This window comes from Aspergillus wentii (genome assembly GCF_001890725.1).
Source record: "Aspergillus wentii DTO 134E9 unplaced genomic scaffold ASPWEscaffold_5, whole genome shotgun sequence".
Taxonomy (NCBI): Eukaryota; Fungi; Ascomycota; class Eurotiomycetes; order Eurotiales; family Aspergillaceae; genus Aspergillus; species Aspergillus wentii.
In genome coordinates this window covers 2249136-2271078 of record NW_024467836.1, presented here as the reverse complement: position 1 = coordinate 2271078, position 21943 = coordinate 2249136, and the positions used below count along the sequence as shown (strand labels likewise).

Below are 21943 nucleotides of genomic sequence, written 5' to 3'. Positions count from 1 at the left end.
CCCTCAATCCATCGGGATTCGTGAGATGAAGCCGAACATCAACAATCCATGCCGTTCGCTGTCTTTTTGGCGGTGATGTGGGTCTATGTTACTGCCTCAGGCATTAACACGTGAGACATCGACTAAGCCCTATCGGGACTTAGCCCAAGTCACGTGTCACATAGATTGGATGGAGTGACGACAGCTCACGTAGACCACGCTAATTAGCCAACATGACCACGCTAGCCTAATTGGGATACTGACGTGGCCATCATGTGACTTAGAGCTCACAAAGCTGATATGACTAGGTCATGTCAGTCCCTCTCTTTTAAAATAATATACATACCCACTACCTACACCAATTGGAGCGCCCAGGATGTCAATCTAAAGTAAGGTAAGTATTTATGTAGTATTTAACTAATCTAGGACTAGTATACTGATTATTATAGGGAAAGAGCATGTTTCAAGTATATATTAGGTATGTTAAGGAGAAGGGCATAAAGTTGCCTAACTATAAGAAGAGGAAGGTTAGTAATTATATTATATACTAGTTCCTAACTAGTAGTGAACTAATCTATATAAATATAGGATAGGTACTACATTATTTATCTAGGGGAGGTATTCTATAGGTGGGATAGTTATAATTAAGGGATAAGAGAATTTTCTTTAATAAATAATTTAAAGAAGTATATTAAAGGCTAGTATAAGGAGATCCAGTTTTAGGTAATAAAGGGTAGGGGTTAGATAGGAAAGGACCTTTATATAGCATTAAGTATAGGATATAATATAGTAGATAACCAGTAGCTAACTAGTTCTAGATAAGATTCTATAAGGGTATTATAGACCTAGAGAGCAGTAAGAGCAGTAATAAGTCTATAACTAAAGAGAAGAAGGTAACTAAGAAAAGGAGCATGAAAAAGCAGTATATTACTAGTTAGTAACTAGTCAGTGACTAGTCTTAATAATAAAGCTAATAATTTTAGGGCACTTAATAAGGTTGACATTTCTAACTTAGAAGAGGAAGTAGAAGTAGACTTAGAAGAGTTAGATTCTAATCTTAAGTATAAAGCCTTCTACTGCTCTACTACTAGCTGCTAACTAGTTATAGTATTAAAGATACTTAATTACAGGTTCTAGACTTAAAGATATGTTATAAGAAAGGGAAAGAATAGTTAAGAAAATATCTTAAAGTAAAAAGAGCTAAGAGGATAAAGAAGAATAGTACTTAAGTGGCTGGAGTAGAAAAAAGGTTAGTATTAATAGAATACTTCTAGAACTACATACTAACTAGTTTCCTACTAGTTCTAGTAAGAAGAAGAGTAAGAAGGATTAGAAGGCACCCCAGTAAGTTAATTAAATATAGAATACTAGATAATAGGCTGACTAGTTTATAACTAGTATAGAAGATAATAGGTGTAAGAAGGTATCTAAGAAGTCTAAGGGGTATACTATCCTAGGTACTAGTAGATGGCTAGTTACTGACTAGATATATACTACATTTAGCTTAAATTATAAGGGCTATAGGTCTAACCCATTTATACTTAACCAGGCAGATAATAGGGAGGAAGATGACTATAATAATAATAATAGCTTTATTAATGATAAGGATAAGGAGATTAAGGAGTAAGTGTCTATACCTAGATACTAACTAGTTACTAACTAGTTAGGACTAGTATTAACTTAATAAAGTCAAGCTCTAAGTCACTGCCAGAGAGTCTAAAAGTTTATGGTCCTATATATAAGCAGTAATATCTTCACCATAGTATTAGGGCTATAAAGAAGTATTATACTATTAAGTCTAAGATAGATAATAACTAGAAAGATTTAGAGACTTAGTAAGCCCCTACTAGTTATATACTAGTTAGACAGTTCACTTATTTATAACTATATATTTAACAGCCCTCTAAATCCAAAGCCTAAAGGGAAGAAGGAGGTTGGCCATAGTAAATCTAAGGGTAAAATACTAGCTAAGGGTAAGAGGCTGGCTAAGGGGGATACACCACTAGTTAAGCTAGTTAAGGACCTTAAAGAAGAGGAATCTAAGTATTAGTATAATTCTAGATAACCTATATTAGTCCTTAACTAGTTACTAACTAGTTATTAGGTAACCTATCTTTAACAGTAATAGCAGTGATGATAATACTAGAGAGGGTAGTTCTAGTTAGAAGAGGTAGAAGAAGGGAACTACTAGCTTTTAGCCTTAGAGGTAAGAATAGTAAGATACTCTACTAGTCTACTACTAGTTACTAACTAGTTAGAACTCTTAATCCTCCTCTAGCTCTTAATAAGCCTACTTAGAATACTGTAGAGAAAGTCTAGGAGCTTACTACTAATCCTCCTAAGGATAATGAGGGCCAGCTAGAGATCTCTCAGTATAAATTACTACCTTACTAGTACCTAACTAGTTACTAACTAGCTTATAGGAATAAATAGGGTCAACAGAAGGATAAGCTTATTAATAATATAGTTAATAAGTTTATAAAAGAGCAAGGTATTATAGAGGAGGCAGAAGCTCTTAGTACTAAAAGCTAGGAGTAGGTTAAAATAGTAAAGTATAGTTCATCCTCTATCTAACTAGTTATAGACTAGTCACTAATAAGTTATTAGGGAAAATGAGGTGGCAGATATTAAGATAGAATAAGGGGAGGATCTAAAGGAGATGCATAGAGAGGCCAGCACTCATTAGGAAGATGATGAGCAGCAGGCTGGTAATCTTAAGTATGGTTTATCTTCTAACTAGTCAGTGATATCTTAACTGGTTCTACTAAAGTGCTGAACAAAGATGTCCCTAATACGCATAATGGATTAATAGGTGATAATAAGAAGTAAGTTTTCTACTTAATTAGTACTTATAAATTACTAATATATCCTAGCCTAACTAATCTTGATTCCGCTTAATTTAAGAATAATAATATTTATAAGCTAATACCAATGCTTACTGTTCCCTATAGGCATAATAAGAAGGTAAGACTATGACTAGTTATCTACTAGTTACCTACTAGTTACTAATATCTCTTAGATTAATAATAAGAAAGTTCATAAGCTTAGAAAGGCATATAGATATACTATACTATATCATACCTACAGTTCTAACTGCAAGAGTAAGTTATAAAAAGGAAATATTATATCTAGTAGCTAACTAGTATAGTATATGGCAAGTACCTAGTTACCTATAAGGTCTTTAAACTTTTTAAGTGATTTAGACTTCTTATAGTAATGCCTTAGAGGTATTACTACTTAGGATAGGATTTAGTAGATAGGGTATTTAGTTAAGAAAGGGTATCTAGCCTTTAGCTTAATCTAGAATCCCTATTACTCTAGCTAGTACATAGCTAGTATATGGCTAGTAGGCACCTAGTAGGGTAATATTTAAATTTTACTAGCTTTAATTACTAACCACTCTTTATCTCTTTATTTAAAGCTATTTTATCCTTACCTTTATATTTAATATTATTTAACCTGGTAACACTGTAAGATAATATAAAATTCTAATAAAATAGCTACTTATTAACTAGTTAAAGACTAGTTAGTAAATTTATTTTAAATATTAGAGAGCTTATAAACTATAGTAGTCTTCTTTTAGAAAGGAACTTTTAAAGAAAGTAACTTATAATAAATAGATATATATATATGTACTTCTTATATATTTTATCTTTTTTATTTTAAACTCTTTACTACTATATATTTAACTATTAAGGTTATAGACAGGCTCCTTACCTATTAGTATACTATTATATTTTTTTTCTATATTATATATAATGCTTAGTAATATATCCTAGTTTATATAAAGTCACCCCTTCTCTATATATTTGTATTATTTACTAGTATAGATAACTAGTTATAGGATAATATTATTAAAAATCTCCTTATAAGTATTCTATGGATGAATTATATACTGGCTGGCTACTAGTAGTAAGTATATATTTTAATCTAATTACCTTAATCCCTATTCTACTATTAATTCAGTATAAGAGCTGTTTCTGCTTGAAAATACTCTAACCTTATATATTCCTATTATATTTAAAGATTTTGCTCTTCCTCCTAAAGTATCTTAGCAGTTCTTAATGCCCTAGAATTCTTACCAGCCTACTATCTAAGACTATAGCCATGACTATGACTAGTTAGTAACTAGTCATAGACTAGTGGTGGAAATACCTTACCTTAGAGAGCCTTCTATAAGGATACTTTAGCCTCTTCTCTAGACCTATAGAGACCTTAAGCCTAATAACTAAGATCTAGAGCGCTGTAGTGTTTCTGGAGTCTATATCCTTTATTAGTGTAGTATTAAGCCTGCTGATAATAGTTCCCTAGATTACTTAAGCTCTTTAAAATATTAGATTAGCTCCTACTAGTAGGTAACTAGTTAGGTAATATATTTTTAACTCATGACTTTATTATACAGTGTCCTATACTCTTAAGCTCTTACTTTAGTCTTATCTAGTAGGATTAATACCATATAGCTCCTAAGCAAAATATTACCTAACATCCTATATATCTATTTAATAACCACTATTTAGGTTAGCTAATTAAACACTTATAATATATTCTTTATAGATTAGTTACTTACTATTATACAGCCCTTATTAGAGAGAGCCACTTCCCCTATAAATAGCCCTTTTAATGGGTTTATTCAGTGGGGTTTATTTCATGCCTAGATTCACCCTAAAATAATAGATTTATATTTAACCAGGCCTTAGTAAGGCCTGACTTTATAAGGCCCTTATCCTTCTGAAGAGCCTAATTCTAAACTATTATATTATCATGGCCTTAAATAGCTAGTTAGTGACTAGTAGGTGACTAGTTAGACACTAGTAGATATACCTTTTAAATACCCTATTAGGTTATCCTATTACTCTTAAGTTTAGCAGTCTAATAAGGCTGCTATCTCCTTCTAAAGAGGTGAATAATAATCTGATCCAACTGCCTTATTAATAGTTCTTTAAAAATATATATAGCAGAGGCATAATATTTAACTTATATGATACTCTTAATACCTTTAAGGAGCATTATTATTTAGTGGTTGTTAAATAGGTATATCCCTATGTTCTAACCATATATTATACTAATCTTTATAAAGCTTAACAAGAGCATTACTAAGTCCTAGATATAAGTAGTTTTTAATTAGTACTTATAACTAGTAGGCAGCTAGTTATTAAATAGAATTATACCTTTTATTTAGGCATGGTCTATATCTATTACTAGACTTTAGATTCCTGTACTATGTATATAACTAAATTTCATAAACCTATTATAAGGCTGTTCCCTTAGTATATTAGAATGTTATTCTACAGCCTTAAAGAGCTATTTAAATATCTCCTAATAAGCTTCTATATCTTCCCTATTTATAAAGGCCTGGGCTAATATAACCACTAGTAACTAGTTAGTAACTAGTAGTAAACTAGTCTGTTTTCCTTATATTTATTATGATCATTTTCCTTAATAAAGGCTGTAAAGATAATCTCTTTTAGACCACTTATATAAACCCTCTTATATCCTATATTAATCTAAAATGATTTTAGCTTTATCATTACCTTTAGCTGGTCTGGGTGGGCATATAGTATTATTATTCTATTACCTCTATAAGAGAGATATTAGATATAGTCCTTTATAATATTAGCTTTAACTAGTTAAGTACTTATAGGATATAAACCTACCCTAATCTCTAGTAACCTGTATAGCTTATATTTAAGCCTATTAATATCCTAGCCCTCTATAAAGAATAGCATCTATTACTTTTAAATAAGAGCCCTAATCTGATCTAGATTAGAAAAGCTTAGATATAGTTTAGGGAGTATATTTATATTATACTGCTGACAGAACTACTTAACTTATAAACTCTTTAGAAATAAGCCTATTAAGTAAGTGACTAGTCAGTAACTAGTAGGGGACTAGTAATAGTAAGATATAACTTACTCTAAACTAGCTTAGGGTTATTTAGTCTTTAGATAAGCTTTATAATCCCATCCTATATCTCTGGTGGTGTTTTATATAGTAGTAGGGGTGGATGAGTATAAGTACCTAAGGAGGTAAAAAGGATATATAGATATACTTTAAGATCCTTAGAAACTAGAATATTAAATTCTACTCTACAGCCCTAGATCTGAAGTTTCCTACTACCTATAGGGTGATCCCTTTCTTTAACTTATTAGTGACTAGTATATAACTAATTATAATAAAACATTTTCTATACTTACCACACTTTTGATATTATATCTTTATTAACTTAATAATTCTATAAGGTTTAGGAACTGGCACAGTATATTAATAAAAGATCTAAGAAAGAAGATAGAGATCCATAGTATCTTATTTTAGGAGAAGTAATTTATAAAAGTGCTTTTTATAAGGCTTAATTACTTTATTTAAGCATTTAACCCACTAATTAATAATACCTAGAATTATCTATTAACTAGTTAGTAACTAATTATTACCTCTTTATTTTTTTTACTTACTTAGTTTAGGGACTATTATATTATAGGCTGGCATGTCTCTAATTATACACCTTCATGGCAGGCTATACTATACTTAAATACTTCATATGTACCATAGTAATATCTTTCATAGTTAGTAACTAGTATAGAACTAGTAGTAGATTAGTACTAATGACTAAGCCCTTTACTTTTTCTGATCTATTTTACTTTAAGGAATTTACTGCTGTATCTCTTTAATCTCTACCTATATAGCTTCTTCAACCTTTATATAGAAGAGATTAGCTAATATAGGGGTAAGAAATTTATATTTCTTAATCCCATTACATTGCCATTTCCACTGTATATATTTTTAGTTAAGATATAGGTAAAAGGTATCTTTTAGACTATATTATTTCTATGCAGTATATTATATCTATAACCAGTCAGGTACTAGTCTGCTACTAGTATAAGTTAGACTTACCTAGTCTATAATTTTACCTATATATCCCCCATTATATATCCCTGCTAGTAGAATATATGTAACTCCTATATAATATGATTCTAGATATTCTAGTAAACTATTTTTATAGAGAAACTAAATAGTCTTTAGACCTAACCTAGCATAGCTTGTAAGAGGAGTTTTAATCTCTCTCTATATAACTAGTTAGTAATTAGTAGTAGTATTAGTTAATTCTCTTATATTAGGGTTATCTTTAAGATTATTATCTATAACTAATCTTGGTTGCAGTTTAGCTATATTAATAAAGTGTCTAGCTAGTTCCTAACTGGTAAAGTGGGTCTGTGACTAGTCAAGATTAAGGGTGTGATTAGAGAGTTAAAGAATATGATGTGTATTTATAGGACTAGTGTAGGTATTTATATTTTTGACATCTGCAGGTCCTGGTCAAGTGAGAAATTGCTGAAGTCACGTGTAAAATCACGTGTGGTCACGTCGGCTAATTAGCGTGGTCTACCTTAGCTGCGGTCTGTTGGATGCACTATATTTTGAACAGGTTCTGTTGTCTGTTCTACTTTTGATATTGATTGAAAACCGTGAAATTCTGAATCCTATGTAGCCATCATATGAGAGGGGAATTAAAACCCGAAGAGTTGAGACCAAATGACTAAATTCTACGCTTGCAACTCGAAGGTATCGCATCTATAGAGCATAAATCGTCTGCAGTAACTGTCATTAGGGATTAAACCTCAGCCAAGGATCGTTGTAGAGTTCCTTTGCTGTTGACCGTCGCTCTGGATCTCACTGAAGCATTCTCCTGGCAAAGCTAAGAAATAGTCGTTTATCCTTCCCATGTAGAAACGGTGTACGACTGGAAAGATTGAACTCCTCTGACGGGATAAGGTGTGGGTGTATGAATTCCCCTAGAAGAATAGCTATATAACTATTTGGAGTGAAATAGCGAAAATAAGTCATACCTTGGCTCGAGAACAGTTCAAAGTGCATCTTTTCATCTGATTTCTCTAATACGTGAAGAGGCGGTGGGCCAATGAGCCGTATCATCTGAGCCAAATGCGCTGCTCGAGAATATTGATTAGTCGTAGGGTCTATCCCATCAAAAAGAGTAGCATCTGCAAGAAGCTCCCATAGCTGTACGAATATTTAGTGTATTGTATAGGTGATGACGTCTTCATGGGTCCTTACCGCGGTACCCAGGTTCCATATATCGGCACTATACGACCATGTTGCCTTCAGAAGTACCTCTGGTACACAGAATTGTCGAGGCTGTAGATCATGATTATGCGGAGTAGCAACATCACCAAAGACAGCAGCACTGAAGTCGCTAATCTGGACCATTCCTAGCCCTTTCCTCAGTTGGCCAAAATCAGGCCGTGACTGGAATAGGGTGATTTTCATTGAACTTGTACGGTGCGGGATCACTTTCCTGCTGCCGGACATAGTTCTCAAGAACAGTAGAGTCTTCGAATCCTACAAGGAAGTTATCTGATTTGAGGTCTTTCGCTTCTGTCAGAAAAGGATTACCGCTGATAAGAGAATGGAGGCTCACCCGTATGGATTACATGATACTCGGAATGAAGGAAATCAAGACCTTGCAGCAATAGCCTCAAAAAGGCCTTGAGTACGGCAGGGGGAACGTCAACACAGCCTAGATGCTTGCCTAGAAGCCAAAGAGGCTCCCTTAACGGTTCAAACACTAAACAAACGTGTTCGCCCCGCGGTCCTTGGATGGTAAACGAGTCTTTTACCAGCCGAATGTATGCTCGGCCTTCATGATTGTTCGACCGTTGAGAGATGCGCTTAGATATCTCAACCTCTTCTTCAGCAGACCTCTGCCCATCCTTGCCAGAGTTTGTAATCTTGAGTGTCACATATTTGTTTGACTGCCAAAACCAGCTGAGCGACGTTATTACACGTTCTCGAGGGAATTGACCCAACTGACCGATTCACGTCTTTTGCCAGCCAGACTGTAGAATTCGCGCCCCATCCAAGCTTGGAAACGAGATGATATCTCCCGGAGATTCTCTCTCCAATACGGGCAGGATAATATTTTTTAGAATCGTAGCATGGACTGCGATTTTCCTCTTGTATAGAAATCGAAGAGAAGGCACGCGAAGATGGTCCGATATTAGAAATATATAAGGAAGCCCGCGTAAATTTGACTAAGGATGGCCGGTAAATAAACACTGAGGACCAAGAAAGAAGTGAAAGACGAGGAATAGGGAGACGAGTATCGTGAGGGAGGAAGGCAGGCTTGTGGATGGCATTGTCGGTGTTTAGAAGCAAGCCGGAGTGGCACTATTATTTCCCGAAATGTCTAAACCACGTACAATGCGCCAGAAGCCGGCGACATTCCATTTGGTAATTGAGTGCAAGTATCGATAGACCTAATCTATATGTGGTCTGGTTCCTCGTCGGATAGAGCGCTGCTCCCCGCGACATTGCGCCTTTCGGTGGGAAGTTGCTCTGACATGAACGAGGATTCAAGAGGCACAACTCTGTCCTGGGAAGGCAACATAGTCTGCGCCTGACAAGCCTCTTCATGATGGTAACCAAACGATCAATGATCATCAAACTCGCCCGATCAAGACTACCGGAAATCAGCTATAACCCCATACTCAATCTGAGATGGAGTCTGGTCTTAACTTACGTGAAGATATCTTTCAAATCATCCTATACACAGCGGGCATTGGCTGAACTGCATGATGCACATGTAGGCCTTGCATTGTTGCACTTGATTTTGCGCATCCTGCAAAATTGGCACACGGCTACAGCACGTTTGCGCGATAAGGCCATTGCTTACTGGCTGACCTGGGGCGGGATTCCTTTGCGAGTGGAAGCTATTGATGTATCCCCGGCTCCCTGGACGTTGATTCCATGTTGTCGTTTGTGCTGTGCTGAGGGCTTGAGAGGAGGGGGGTTCGTCTGGTGGAGATGAAGACTGGCCTGAGGTGAACGATAGGATGCGATAGCGATAAGGTAAGGGCTTAGCGGGGTAAAAGAAAGCGTAATAGCTTTAAGTCGAGTCTTGCAGTTATGATACACAATAGCATACATGGATTAAAGGGTTTCGTCTCTTCTAACTGGTCTAATATGTCTCCAATAGGTCTTATTGCTTGTCTAGGTACTCTACCGAACTCCATCAGACTTATAACTCGTTTCTTATTGAGGAAACACTCAAATAGTTGATAGAAAATTAAATTGCGAAGAAGAAGGAAGGCGAGAATGAAAGATAAGAATGGCGACATATCTAGATCGAAAACCTACTCCAACTCCGAATCTTAGCACCATAGACGCTGAACAAAATCGGCGATGCCAGCATAATGGCAGAGAAACCTGCCAATACCGTCGAAGACCATTCAATCCCCAAATTCTCATACATGGGCCCAGCCCATAATGGAAAGGTGGCGGAGACAATACTTCGCACAACGACGTGGATGGAGATGGCCGAGTTGGAACAGGCGATATAGACATCAACAATGTATACGATACCACTCATGAATATGAGTTGGAGAGCCATTCCGATAAAGAAGCAGGCCAGGATCTGGGGAGCTGCGTTGGTTCGCATGGACCAGCCAAACCATGTCAAGGCAGGGGGGAGGATTACGGCGCCGAGGATCATTGTTGGGAGGCGATCTTCGGGTAATACAGTGCCTCTTTGCTTGAAGCGACTTTGATACCAGGTCATGGTGAAGACTGAAAAGATTATCCACGCGGTGATCAAACCAAGAGCGACAGCCAGGAATGGAAGGCTGGCTGTGGTGTGTGGCCAGCCCCGTTTCAGAAAGGCAAACGAGAACATTTGGTATGAAAGATAGAGAGTCCCGTAGACCAGAATCAGATAGATTGTGAGAATGATGAGAATCGGCTCCATCATGAAGATGCGGGGAGGCTGTGTCAAGTGCTTTCTCATTAACAGTTGGAAGCTCAGGCCTGCTTTCTCTGAATTCGTATGCATCGATTCATTGCCTGTCTCTCTACGTAGTCGCCGGGCTTTCTGAATCAGGATTTTCTTTGAGGATGTTTCTCGTAGGTTGAAAATGGCACTGAATCCGACCACGATGCAGACAAGAAGAGTCGCCCAGCCGGTCCATCTCCAGCCATATCGTTCTAGGATGTATACACCCGCAATCGGGCCGATAGTGCTGCCTATATTCATGAACATGCCGGACAGTCCGATAGCGACTGCCCGTGTGGCCGGTCCCCAGAGCTCAGCGAGCATGCCGGACCCGACAGCCATGGCGCCGCTGCCAATAACGCCGCAGAGAAAGCGAGATATCAACATTGTTTTGACATCTTCTGCGAGCGCAAAAGGGATCTGAAAGATCGCTACTCCAGCGAGCCCAACGCACAGCGGAATCATATGTCCAACTACCTCAGATAAAGGGGCGAAGAAGAGCGGTCCCACGGCAAACCCGGCGACGAAGAGTGCAACCCCAAGATGCATGGTATCATCAGCGACCCCAAATTGCTGTGCGGTGACATGGGCAGATGGACCAAATATGCTTGAAGAGAGAGCTACCACGAAGACCATGGCACATGCCTGTGCCGTGCAGGTAAGCTTTGTTGGCAACGACCAGTTGTGAGGGTTTTCCGGATCCAAATCGCCATCCCATCCCACGGTTCCCACGTCTTCTATTTGAGTTGGGTACGATGTAATAGGGGCTATTTGTTCGGATAACTTGGACGCTGAATTCTTATTTGAAAGGGTTGGATGAATATCGCCACTGGAAGTATTTGAAGTGCTGGTAAAGGTCTGGTACGAGGGGAACGTCGATGCTGGATGGTTTAGTAGGGCCATGGTGTGCTGCGTCAACAGTCAGATCAGGTAAAAATAGAGAGAAAGAAAAAAAAAAAAAAAACCATGGCGATAGTCATACTTAACCTATTCACAGTTCCTATCAGCGTAGCCTTTCAGTCGACTCCCTGTTGGCAAGATTGCTAGACGAGATCTCGTGGTCGCGTCAGGATCTGAATTGCCAGACAGGAGGAGGTTTCTCTGAGATATCAGAGCCGACAATGAAGATCCTGACACCAGAAAAGGGCATCAGCATGATGGTGATGCTCCTTGCTTGATGCTTGATGTGCTTGAGCATTGATCGCTCTGTTATGCGACCTGGTCACACGTTCGGAGACAATGCCGACACTCCCACAGCCACACAGAGAGAAGAAAGAGAAGAGTAAGATAGAGGGGGAAGAGAGAAAAAGAAATATATGATGAGTCACGATCATTTTCCACATTCACTTGCATTGTCGTCGTCATGATGGTCGTCAAGAGGGCACGAGCTGATCGTAGTGGATTCTTCCAAGTCTCGGAGTTGCATACTTCTTTTCTCCATCGAACTGAGATTAAACGATCGATAAGGGAAGTGAGCAATGATTTTTAATAATTTTGTGTCTTTCAGACCGACATCTCAGGATGGCTGATCTGATAAACAGACAACGAGCACAAGCCGGTTTTATCTATCTCCATCTCGGGGTTACGGTCATGACTCCCCGAGATCAACCGCGGAGTTACGAACATCACATCCATCAAAACCAGTTGTTAGATTGGGGTTGAATAGCTCCAGTCTCAATTTCTGGCTACATGACATCCTACAAGAGTATTGTCTCCATTTAATAAAGGCCAAGCCGGGAAGTCACAGCCCTCCTAAACGGTTCTCCAGACACTTTACCCTTTATGCCTAGTTTATATCATTCTTGTCACCAGCTCGACAGATTACAACCATTCCTCGACTTCTTGATTTGCTGAAGAGCCGAAAATAAAGATAGCCGTCGAATCCACTTGCCTCGGAGAGGAAAGAAGATGCAATGTATATTCATTGATTGGATATAATCCCACAATGTGTTGTGCAATATAAAGTATGACGTTGAATATAAAGTTTTCCTCCCAGTAAAAACTTAACAATCATCGTCATGATAGGGAAATTCAGTAAAATGTAGAGAAACCATGCGGATACCCAAGCCTCCTGGTTGCGTAATGAAGATGTCCAGTGTCCACTGCCGCTTGATAGTTCAGTAAGAAGATGTTGACATATTTACAAGATATGCAGTATCTGCAATGCTGTTCAAAAAGGACGAGTTGTTGTTCCCATTTTTATCCTTGTCACTGTGGCCCAAAAAGATCGAGTCATTCGTATTTTCAGAATCCGACAGAGCAGGCCACATACTACGGTCGCTCCAGCTGAGATAATCCCAAAGGTCCTGACTCACAGAGTTGTCGATGAACTGAGACACCAAAGCGTCGGGCAAACCACCGTCTTCTGCGATCATTATTCTCCCGGCGTCTGGTTGAGATGGAACAATTGGAGGGGTGATCGTATGAAAATAATTTTCGTGGGCTGCGGTATAGCTACCAGTGCTCGTGCTGTCGGTCTCTTCACTTATGTCTGGACCTCGCTTGCTCGCTTCAAATAATCTGGCCACAGCATCTAATGTTCGCTTGGCTGTCGGGCTCCAGGTCTGCATACGTGCCAGGACAAGCATAGCCATGTCAACCTGCGCCTGGCACCCTTCAATAGTAGCCCTGGGATCTGCAACGGTGTCATCACTGAGGAACAGTCCTAAAAGTGGAACCATTGCGGCCTGGAATATAAACCAGACGGCATTCCATCCTGACATCTGGCTCTGTGTGGCGGTGGCACAAATATCCTGAATCGCTACCTCGGCGATTTCTCTACACCTTTCGATTGCCATGCGCTCCTCGGCCCTCAAGGCAATATATGGCACCCGACGCATGGCATAGTTTAGAAGTGTCGGGCGGTAGAGGAGCATGCGTAGGTTGAAGTAGCGCCACCGCATGACAGTTCTCGTCATCAATATAGACTCAGAGCATGGCTCGTGGTCTTTGAGAACGGACGGGAGATCATCGTACCACTCCAAAAGCTGGTTATCGAAGTGGGAGATCTCAACGTGTTTCACTAATGGCGCCACTGCCAAGACTTCTTGAATTTGTGTTGCGATCTTGCAGAAGCGGATGTTTTCGATCAGAGGCAGAATCCCGAGTATATTTCCCTAGCAAGGTCTGTCAGACAAAAATGAAAAACCCCAATCCGGAGGCATGGTACTTACTGCATCCCTATAATGTGGTAGCTGGACTGTGATGGCATGCCCAACTCGGCCCATGCTCGGTCGTCCCAATGTCATACTCCCCCATGTGTCCATGCAAAACAAGGACCACCACACTCTTCGTTTTAGGTCCATTGATGCTATCTTCTGTTTACTTGGAACGTCACGATTGTTTGAGAACTCCTTGTGCAACCCAAGAGCAGCAGCCATGCGCAATGCCGCACCCATGAGTGAGTACGCAAGGTTTGGCTGGCTGATATAGTGGAGGTAATATCCCCCAATAAGCCCCAAAGTTTGTACTGTTTCTAGATCGGAGCATCCTAGTGAGTCGAGTCCCAAGTAGCTCTTGGCACGCTGAAAGTAGGTCCGATGAGATGTATCGTCTGATGTGCCCGCAACGATGCTTCCTAGTGCCAGAACGGTGTTTAGCAGTGCAAGCCAGCGGCTGTCCTTTCTGGATTTAGACATATAACTCTGTCGAAAGGACTGCTCGTCCAACATTGGCACAAATGGTTGGATGTGAGTGAAATAGGCGTCGATAGATTGCATATCAGTTATTTTCCGATGTACCTGCGGACTGCCTTGTTCCTCTTCATAGCCTTGTTTCTGCCAAATCGTATTTTCTGGAAAAGGAAAATCCATGATATGATTCTGTTTCCCAGCAACAGCCGGTATTCGCGAGAAGAAATACAGTGAGTTTGGGGCAATCCAGGCGATTACCTTGAGCACTGCATGGACGGAAGATACTCCCAAGTACGAAGAGGGCTGTCTAGTCGATAGTGACAACGCATTTACGTCGTCTGATACGCCATTGGCGACATTACCGTTGCTTGGGCGTTGATCACCTGTAAATTCCTCTGGCATAGTCTGCAGTGACTCCAGGTTGCCATCTTCGTTAGGAAAGGGTGATATGTGAACATCGACTGATATAGATGTGGATGGTGATGATGTATGGTGTGTCTGCGAATGTTGATGCGGTAGGTTTCTGCCTATTAGCTCCAGGAGGTTTTCGCGTGGCAAGTGGATAAGCGATTCGGGGGGCATGTCAGGGAACAGCCTTTCAAGTACACTTCGATATTCATCTAGACTGTTTGACAGTTTCTCCACGTGTCTATTAACTCAGTCTTTATCCATAAACACCTCAACCAACGGAGGAGCACACACCTTCTTGATGGTCGAGGGTCGGAATACTGGCAAAGGTCGGCCTTTTTATACCATCGACACGCTTCGCATGGCTTGTCGCCATCACACTTGATTTTGCGCTGGCGGCATGATGTGCAGGCACGAAGCGTAGTGACGCGCCTGCTTACAGATTGCTGGCGCTCGTTGGTCGGGGTGTCGGGGTTCCCAAAACCCTCGAAGGTGTGGAACATCGTAAGTGACAGGGTCAACGAACTAAATTTGGATCCGATGCAACCATAGACAACGAATCTATGGCATAGTAGTATTCAATCAAACAAAAAGACCACTTAGGTGTGTTGAGTAATTGAACAGCGTGAAGGGTTCAGTGAACCATCAGGGGTGAATGACTGGAGATATTAATTTAGAGAAGGAGACCGCGGCACAGAAATGCAGCAAGCCACTGAATCATGTTGCCTCTCGGATTCTCATTGATCAGGGTATCATACGATCTTGAACACGGTATGTTGGATGATGGGCAGAAGGCATTTAAAGGCCGAAAGAGACTGTCGATGACGACCTGCAAAGAAATACTCTGAATGGGCGTCAACAAAAAGAGTGCCTGAGGATCTTCCACTACTTGTTCCCCGCATTTTCAAGTTTAATTAAATCATGCAAGAATCACCCACCATTTTCAGGCCTCTGCATCGCTTTCTCCAGGGCGAAGACCCTGTCATCTCGGCTGCCGGGGCATGTAAGACACTTCGGCTGTTCTGTCCTTCAGCCCTTCTGCTTGCGGGTGATCTGAGGTGTTTGTGCCTATTGTCATGCCTTATGCCAGGGTCACGAAGGCGCTTTAATTTGACAGGACGCTCGCAGCGGGGGTCATATTCCCATCCACATCAAACATACTGTTATGTTGCATCAAGACCCTGAGATATCCAGGCTCGCCGGACTTTCCACCTATAGAAAGGAGCCGGCAAACCATACATCAGTTAAAAGTTGCCAGAAACCCCGGTTTGGATACGCAGGGGCCTTGTACTCAAGCCAGCGCGGGCTTCTGTATCATCCGAGAGTTGGGTCAGAAACTGTGAGTGACATTATGCTGTGTCGCATTAACTTATGCGTGGCGATCTGATAATACGGCCCAGGCTGGGTACTAAATTATGACCAAAACTGGCTTTAATTAAGAATGGAGTACAGAGCTATAAGGCCAGCTACTATATACGCCGCACGAAGAGACTCGTCCTGTTATGTAAATTTCGATATGGTCTAGTTTCTTTGCTTTGGTAGACACAGACCAGTATATGCCTTGGAGAGACCGAGAATCAGAATCCATACAGGCCAAGATGTATCAGTAGGATTCAACCCTTGTTGGGCTTGTGAGGGCCTGGATAAATTCCAGGTTGGCTGATGACGGCGGCTAGCCGGTTTTTTGAGATTATCCTTTTGCCCGAAAGCCGAATATTAAGAATGGTCTAAAGCGGTTAGGGACTCCTTATTCGGCAGTTTCAAAGGAAATCCCAGTATTTGATGTGCGTGTTTGAATAGGTTTTCGGAGTACCCCATCGGAGATCACCACTAGTTGAAGGGGCAATCATGCATTGGTACTTCTCGAGGGAACGTCAACAGCCTATTTGTAGTAGCTTGGCAGTTCGGGATATCCCGAGTGCTCATAAAAGTATTGAGGGGCGAATGAATAGGCAATACCTCCGATGTAGCCAAGAGCAGTCAACCGCCAGCAATCAATCTCATCGTCGAATGATCTCAGGTAGCGATCACTTAGAATACTCGGCTGCCAAGAGTTGCAATGTATTTTTTCTTCACATGTTTGCCTGTGTATCCGCAATATGATATGACTATTTAGCCGGACATGGAAGATGAAGGGTCGAATATTTATTAATCCCTCTTATTGCAAACGCTGATGATGCAACAAGGGGCTGATTCGGTTACCGATTCTGGTAGAAAAAAACCGTTAGATTGCCAGACCATTATTTCTAGTGTCTTGTAACGGGGCGTTGGTTTATATTGTGACAGGGGAGGGATTGGCGGCAAAAGAGGGGCACTGAAATATTCTAGATACCTTGAAATCCCTTACCAGCACAAGGGCAAATGTTCACTTTATAATTCAACCGTACACAAATGGCTTTTTCAATCTCAATCAACGGGTGATATGGATGATGGTAATTCAACCCACATTTGAAGTCTTGTCAAGTTCTGGGCCGGTATCAGTCGGAACACATTTTTGAGAGAGGAGCAAGGCAGAAAAGATAATAAGGATTGCAACACAATAAACGCCATTGGATAACATAGTCTCCTCTATACGGCAGAGTACATCAGTTCAGCGAGGAGCTGTTATGGTTCCACAAAGCTGGACGGAGAATTGCCATTCCCAAAAGGGAGACCAGAGAGAACCGAGGCTTCCATTGAGGATTTCAGTCGAAAGACTGCAATAAACTTGAACTCTGTTATATTATTGCTGACTGATGTTCAAGGACAGAGAAAAGAACAGACTCTGGTTGCAAGACGAGAAGATGAATCTTCGAGTGATGCTTGACAGTCTAACTGGCTTCGGCGCGGAGGTAGGTCCGGCCAGGCACGACCCAAACAGGTAATGCCCGCACGTGGGACGGACTCCCCTCCGTGGAGCTCTCGATCTTCAACCTTCCATCCCCGCATCCAGACAGCAAGGTCCAAAAATGGTTCAAAAGATTTGGAACAAGAAGATCCTTTTTCTAGGGATTGCCCTCTTCCCAGATCTGATTTTTATTCATCATTGTTCGCCCTTGCCCTCAGCCTTGAAACATCAAATTCCTGATCTGTGACGTTTGTTTATCAAGACTTTCTTGTCCAGTTTAAACGTAAACCATGGCAAAATTCTCACAATATTCCCTGGCCAAGGGGTGGAGCTTCAGAGATAGCGAAAATGAATCTACGGAAGCATGGATGCCGGTTCCCGTCGTTCCTTCTGTTGTTCACCAGGATTTGAAGGCAAATAACAAGTACGTATGAGTCTCATCGAGCTGCGCACTGTCACGGGGTTCCAGAGAAAACCAATGCTAACTCTTAATATTTTCTTCGTGGATTAAAGATTGGAGGATCCATTTGTTGGCTTCAACGAATTGAAAGCTCGATGGGTGAACGAAAAATCATGGACATATCGGAACATTCTTCAGAAACCAGCTGTTCCAGCTGGCTCATCAGTGTTCCTGGTATTCGATGGGCTGGATACGTTTGCAAAAGTCAGACTTGATGGGAATATAATCTTGGAGAGTGACAACATGTTTCTCGCCCATCGGGTGGATGTGACCAAGGCTCTGGAAGCTGAGGGCCAGCATGTTCTAGAAATCGACTTCGACTGTGCGATGCTTCGGGCTCAGAAGCTTCGTGAGCAGGATACCAAGCATAATTGGGCTTCGTTCAACGGAGATCCAGCCAGAATGAGTGTGAGAAAGGCTCAGTATCATTGGGGCTGGGACTGGGGGCCTGTCCTCATGACAGCAGGCATCTGGCGAGATGTGCGATTGGAGGTCTATTCCGCAAGAGTTTCAGATCTCTGGACAGAAATCCAGCTCTCTTCAAATCATCAGGCAGCTGATATCTCTGCTTTTGCTGAATTGGAAACAATTTCTTCCGGTCCATATGAAGCAAACTTTACTCTGCGTCTTCACGGAAAAGAGGTCGCGCAGCAGAAAGTTACTGTAACTGATAACAGCTTTGCTAAAGCAACTCTCCATTTGGAAAAGCCATCTCTCTGGTGGCCCAATGGCTATGGTGACCAAACCCTTTATGAAATTACTGTGTCCGTCGTCAACGGACAAGACGAATTCCATCGAATTTCAAAGAAATTTGGGATTCGTACGGCGGAGGTCATTCAACAGCATGATAAACACGGCAAATCCTTCTTTTTCCGCATCAATGGATTCGACATCTTTTGTGGTGGATCTTGCTGGATTCCTAGTGATAGCCTTCTACCAAGCATAACGCGCGATAGATATCGGAAGTGGGTTCAGTTGATGGTCGCTGGTCGTCAGGTCATGGTCAGGTATGTTTTTCCAGAACCTCTTGTCTCATAACTGCTAATGACTAACGACTGTACGTTCAGGGTTTGGGGTGGTGGGATATACGAAGACGATCATTTCTATGAAGCATGTGATGAATTCGGGATCATGGTGTGGCAAGACTTCATGTTTGGTTGTGGAAACTATCCAGCATGGCCTAAGCTACTTGAATCAATTCAAGAAGAGGCAACCTACAATGTGCGCAGATTGCGTCACCACCCATCGATTGTGATATATGTCGGCAACAACGAAGACTATCAGGTTCAGGAACAGGCGGGCCTTTTCTACGACTACAAAGACAAAAACCCCGAAAATTGGCTGAAAACAGACTTCCCCGCTCGTTACATATACGAGGAACTATTGCCATCTGTAGTTCAGGAGCTCTGTCCCCAAACCTTCTATCATCCTGGCAGTCCCTGGGGCGACGGAAAGTGGACATCTGATCCCACGGTTGGTGATTTGCATCAATGGAATGGTAAGATACTGAAATACACATTCTGCATCTTTCTTGCTAATTATACCAAATAGTATGGCATGGAACGCAAGAAAAATACCAAATCTTCGATACACTTGGCGGTCGATTTAATAGTGAATTTGGCATGGAAGCATTCCCTCACTTGCCAACAATTGAATACTTTGTCGAAAACGAGGCCGATAAATATCCTCAATCACACGTCCTTGATTTCCACAACAAGGCCGACGGCCATGAGCGAAGAATCGCTACTTATCTTGTGGAAAATGTCAGGACTGCTACAGACCTTGACGTATGTTTATGCTCTTTATCATCATTCCATCTACCTTTTTATCTAACTGAGGGCTTGATAGACATATATATATCTCACCCAACTCATCCAAGCCGAAGCAATGATGTTTGGATACCGTGGGTGGCGTCGCCAATGGGGTGATGAGAGACACTGTGGTGGTGCTCTTCTCTGGCAGATAAACGACTGCTGGCCCACCATCTCCTGGGCCATTGTCGATTATTTTCTGCGGCCTAAGCCAGCGTACTACGCAGTCGCACGAGTGCTTAATCCAATTGCAGTGGGAGTGCGCAGAGAACATCATGACTGGAGTGTCACTCACGCACAGCCTCCTAAAACAAGCAAATATGAACTCTGGATTGCCAGCAGCCTTCAAAATCATGTCAGTGGCAAGATAGAGCTGCGATTCATTTCTATCAATACCGGACTAGAAATCCGCGAGCCAATTGTACGGGAGAATATCCGCCTTCTGCCTAATGGTACAACAGATGTCATTGTGGATGGCATCATTGATCATGCTGCTGAGCCAGAGCCCCATGTGCTAGCTGCAAGGCTGTGGGTTGATGGTCGCCTAGTCGCTCGCGACGTAGACTGGCCCCAACCATTCAAGTATCTTGAGTTTTCAGACCGAGGACTTGATGTCAAGAAAGTGTCTGAGTCTTCTACAAAGCAAACACTTGTTATAAGCACGAAAAAGCCGGTGAAGTGCTTAGTTTTCGAGGAGAGGGATGGAGTCAGACTCAGTGATAGCGCCATCGATCTTGTTCCTGGGGACGATCAGACTGTTGATATAACAGGGCTGAATCCGGACGATGCACCATTGAGATATAAATTCCTTGGCCAATAGGCGGCCGTCCATTCTGGTTCTTTTTTATTTCAAGAGAACTTTCGTCTTGGTTGTTAAATTAGGTTCAATTCCAGATCCAATTACTACTGTTTAGCCTCCTTTCATTTTAAACAGTTTATTTACCTTGGTGAAACTAGTACGCCACCAAATTATGAAGTTTTTGTTACCTTAGTTGCCGCTGCGTTCATTTTCCGATGAGTTCATATCCATATCATCATTACATGACGCTGCTAACATATTCAGAGAGCACAATTATAAAGAGCACTTTCCTGTACTCATTCCATCTGTTCTCGACAAACTGTGAGGTCCTCATTTGTGTCTTCATGATTTCCCGAAAGCCCCAGACTCTCCTATCTTATATCAAACCCGCATATCGACTTCAGCCCACTCGACCTTCTCCAAAATCTTACAAAAGCATTTTCAAACCTTACACTCCTATAAGAACAATGTCAGCCACACGTGCCTTTTCTGGAAACGAACTGTCGTCCCTGTTCCACCTCCTGGACGACTATAACGACCATATAACAACCAAGAATTCGGGACTAACTGCCCGTTCCTTCCATCCACGCTTTGACATCCGCGAGACCAACGATGCCTACTTCCTCGATGGCGAGCTCCCTGGTATCGAACAGAAAGACATCGACCTGGAGTTTACAGACCCGCATACGCTTGTAGTGAAGGGGGCCACCCAACGCGAATATGCTCCCAAAGAGGGCGAAGGGCCGCTGGCAAAAGGCAGGTATTGGAGTACGGAGAGATCAATTGGACACTTTAGTCGGACATTCAGCTTCCCTGTTCGGACTGACCAGGATCGGGTCAAGGCGAGTTTGAAGCATGGGATTCTGAGTGTGTATGTTCCGAAGGGAACAACGCCGACTTCTAGACGGATTGCAGTCGACTAGATATACTTTGTACTATTGTGCTTGATCATAGTACTGTCTATCAGTTCAATATACAGTGACATTTGTCGCTCACATTATACTTATTCGGTAGATCGTAAGCTATAAGTCATTTTTCAGGCTGGATATATATTCCGAGATGATGTCGTCAGCTGGATTTACGTAGTCATGAGCAAGCTCAATTTAACAACCAAATTCCCCGAAAGTATATCAACAATAAACCGTATGGATTTTCCAGTCTGCTTCAAGAAAACAATCGTAAAAAATTGCGAAAGTGTTGCAGCATCGTGCGCTGTATAGATGACATCTTATCAGATAACAATCACC

General features: G+C 41.3%; 6 protein-coding genes across 6 annotated transcripts; 3 read left to right on the top strand and 3 right to left on the bottom strand.

The window, feature by feature from the left end:
- Nucleotides 1–335: 335 nt before the first annotated feature.
- ASPWEDRAFT_70175 (uncharacterized protein) lies at nucleotides 336–2373 on the top strand (the record flags this gene model as incomplete). The annotated part of the gene is made up of 10 exons (XM_040839106.1): nucleotides 336–373; nucleotides 429–506; nucleotides 568–597; nucleotides 798–872; nucleotides 1271–1298; nucleotides 1393–1402; nucleotides 1483–1602; nucleotides 1879–1952; nucleotides 2178–2185; nucleotides 2323–2373. Exons 2-10 carry the CDS (start codon nucleotides 438–440, stop codon nucleotides 2371–2373), a joined length of 465 nt encoding a protein of 154 aa, XP_040688169.1. The 5' UTR covers nucleotides 336–373; nucleotides 429–437.
- A 5165-nt stretch (nucleotides 2374–7538) lies between these two features.
- ASPWEDRAFT_60859 (uncharacterized protein) lies at nucleotides 7539–9219 on the bottom strand (the record flags this gene model as incomplete). The annotated part of the gene is made up of 7 exons (XM_040838539.1): nucleotides 7539–7766; nucleotides 7821–7992; nucleotides 8047–8212; nucleotides 8271–8358; nucleotides 8411–8757; nucleotides 8804–9023; nucleotides 9192–9219. The coding sequence occupies 7 exons, from the start codon at nucleotides 9217–9219 to the stop codon at nucleotides 7645–7647; spliced, it is 1143 nt and encodes a 380-aa protein (XP_040688168.1). The 3' UTR covers nucleotides 7539–7644.
- Nucleotides 9220–9970: 751 nt separating this feature from the next.
- On the bottom strand, nucleotides 9971–12093 carry ASPWEDRAFT_52705 (uncharacterized protein; the record flags this gene model as incomplete). Its single annotated transcript, XM_040837780.1, has 3 exons — nucleotides 9971–9990; nucleotides 10129–11493; nucleotides 11880–12093. 3 exons carry the CDS (start codon nucleotides 12091–12093, stop codon nucleotides 9971–9973), a joined length of 1599 nt encoding a protein of 532 aa, XP_040688167.1.
- A 783-nt stretch (nucleotides 12094–12876) lies between these two features.
- ASPWEDRAFT_112940 (putative C6 transcription factor) lies at nucleotides 12877–15302 on the bottom strand (the record flags this gene model as incomplete). Its single annotated transcript, XM_040828368.1, has 3 exons — nucleotides 12877–13875; nucleotides 13933–15040; nucleotides 15094–15302. 3 exons carry the CDS (start codon nucleotides 15300–15302, stop codon nucleotides 12877–12879), a joined length of 2316 nt encoding a protein of 771 aa, XP_040688166.1.
- A 2614-nt stretch (nucleotides 15303–17916) lies between these two features.
- On the top strand, nucleotides 17917–20717 carry ASPWEDRAFT_112507 (beta-mannosidase; the record flags this gene model as incomplete). Its single annotated transcript, XM_040828332.1, has 5 exons — nucleotides 17917–18050; nucleotides 18140–19093; nucleotides 19154–19584; nucleotides 19638–19873; nucleotides 19935–20717. The coding sequence occupies 5 exons, from the start codon at nucleotides 17917–17919 to the stop codon at nucleotides 20715–20717; spliced, it is 2538 nt and encodes an 845-aa protein (XP_040688165.1).
- Nucleotides 20718–21163: 446 nt separating this feature from the next.
- On the top strand, nucleotides 21164–21717 carry ASPWEDRAFT_29628 (Hsp20/alpha crystallin family protein; the record flags this gene model as incomplete). The annotated part of the gene is made up of 2 exons (XM_040833309.1): nucleotides 21164–21567; nucleotides 21711–21717. 2 exons carry the CDS (start codon nucleotides 21164–21166, stop codon nucleotides 21715–21717), a joined length of 411 nt encoding a protein of 136 aa, XP_040688164.1.
- Nucleotides 21718–21943: the final 226 nt, after the last annotated feature.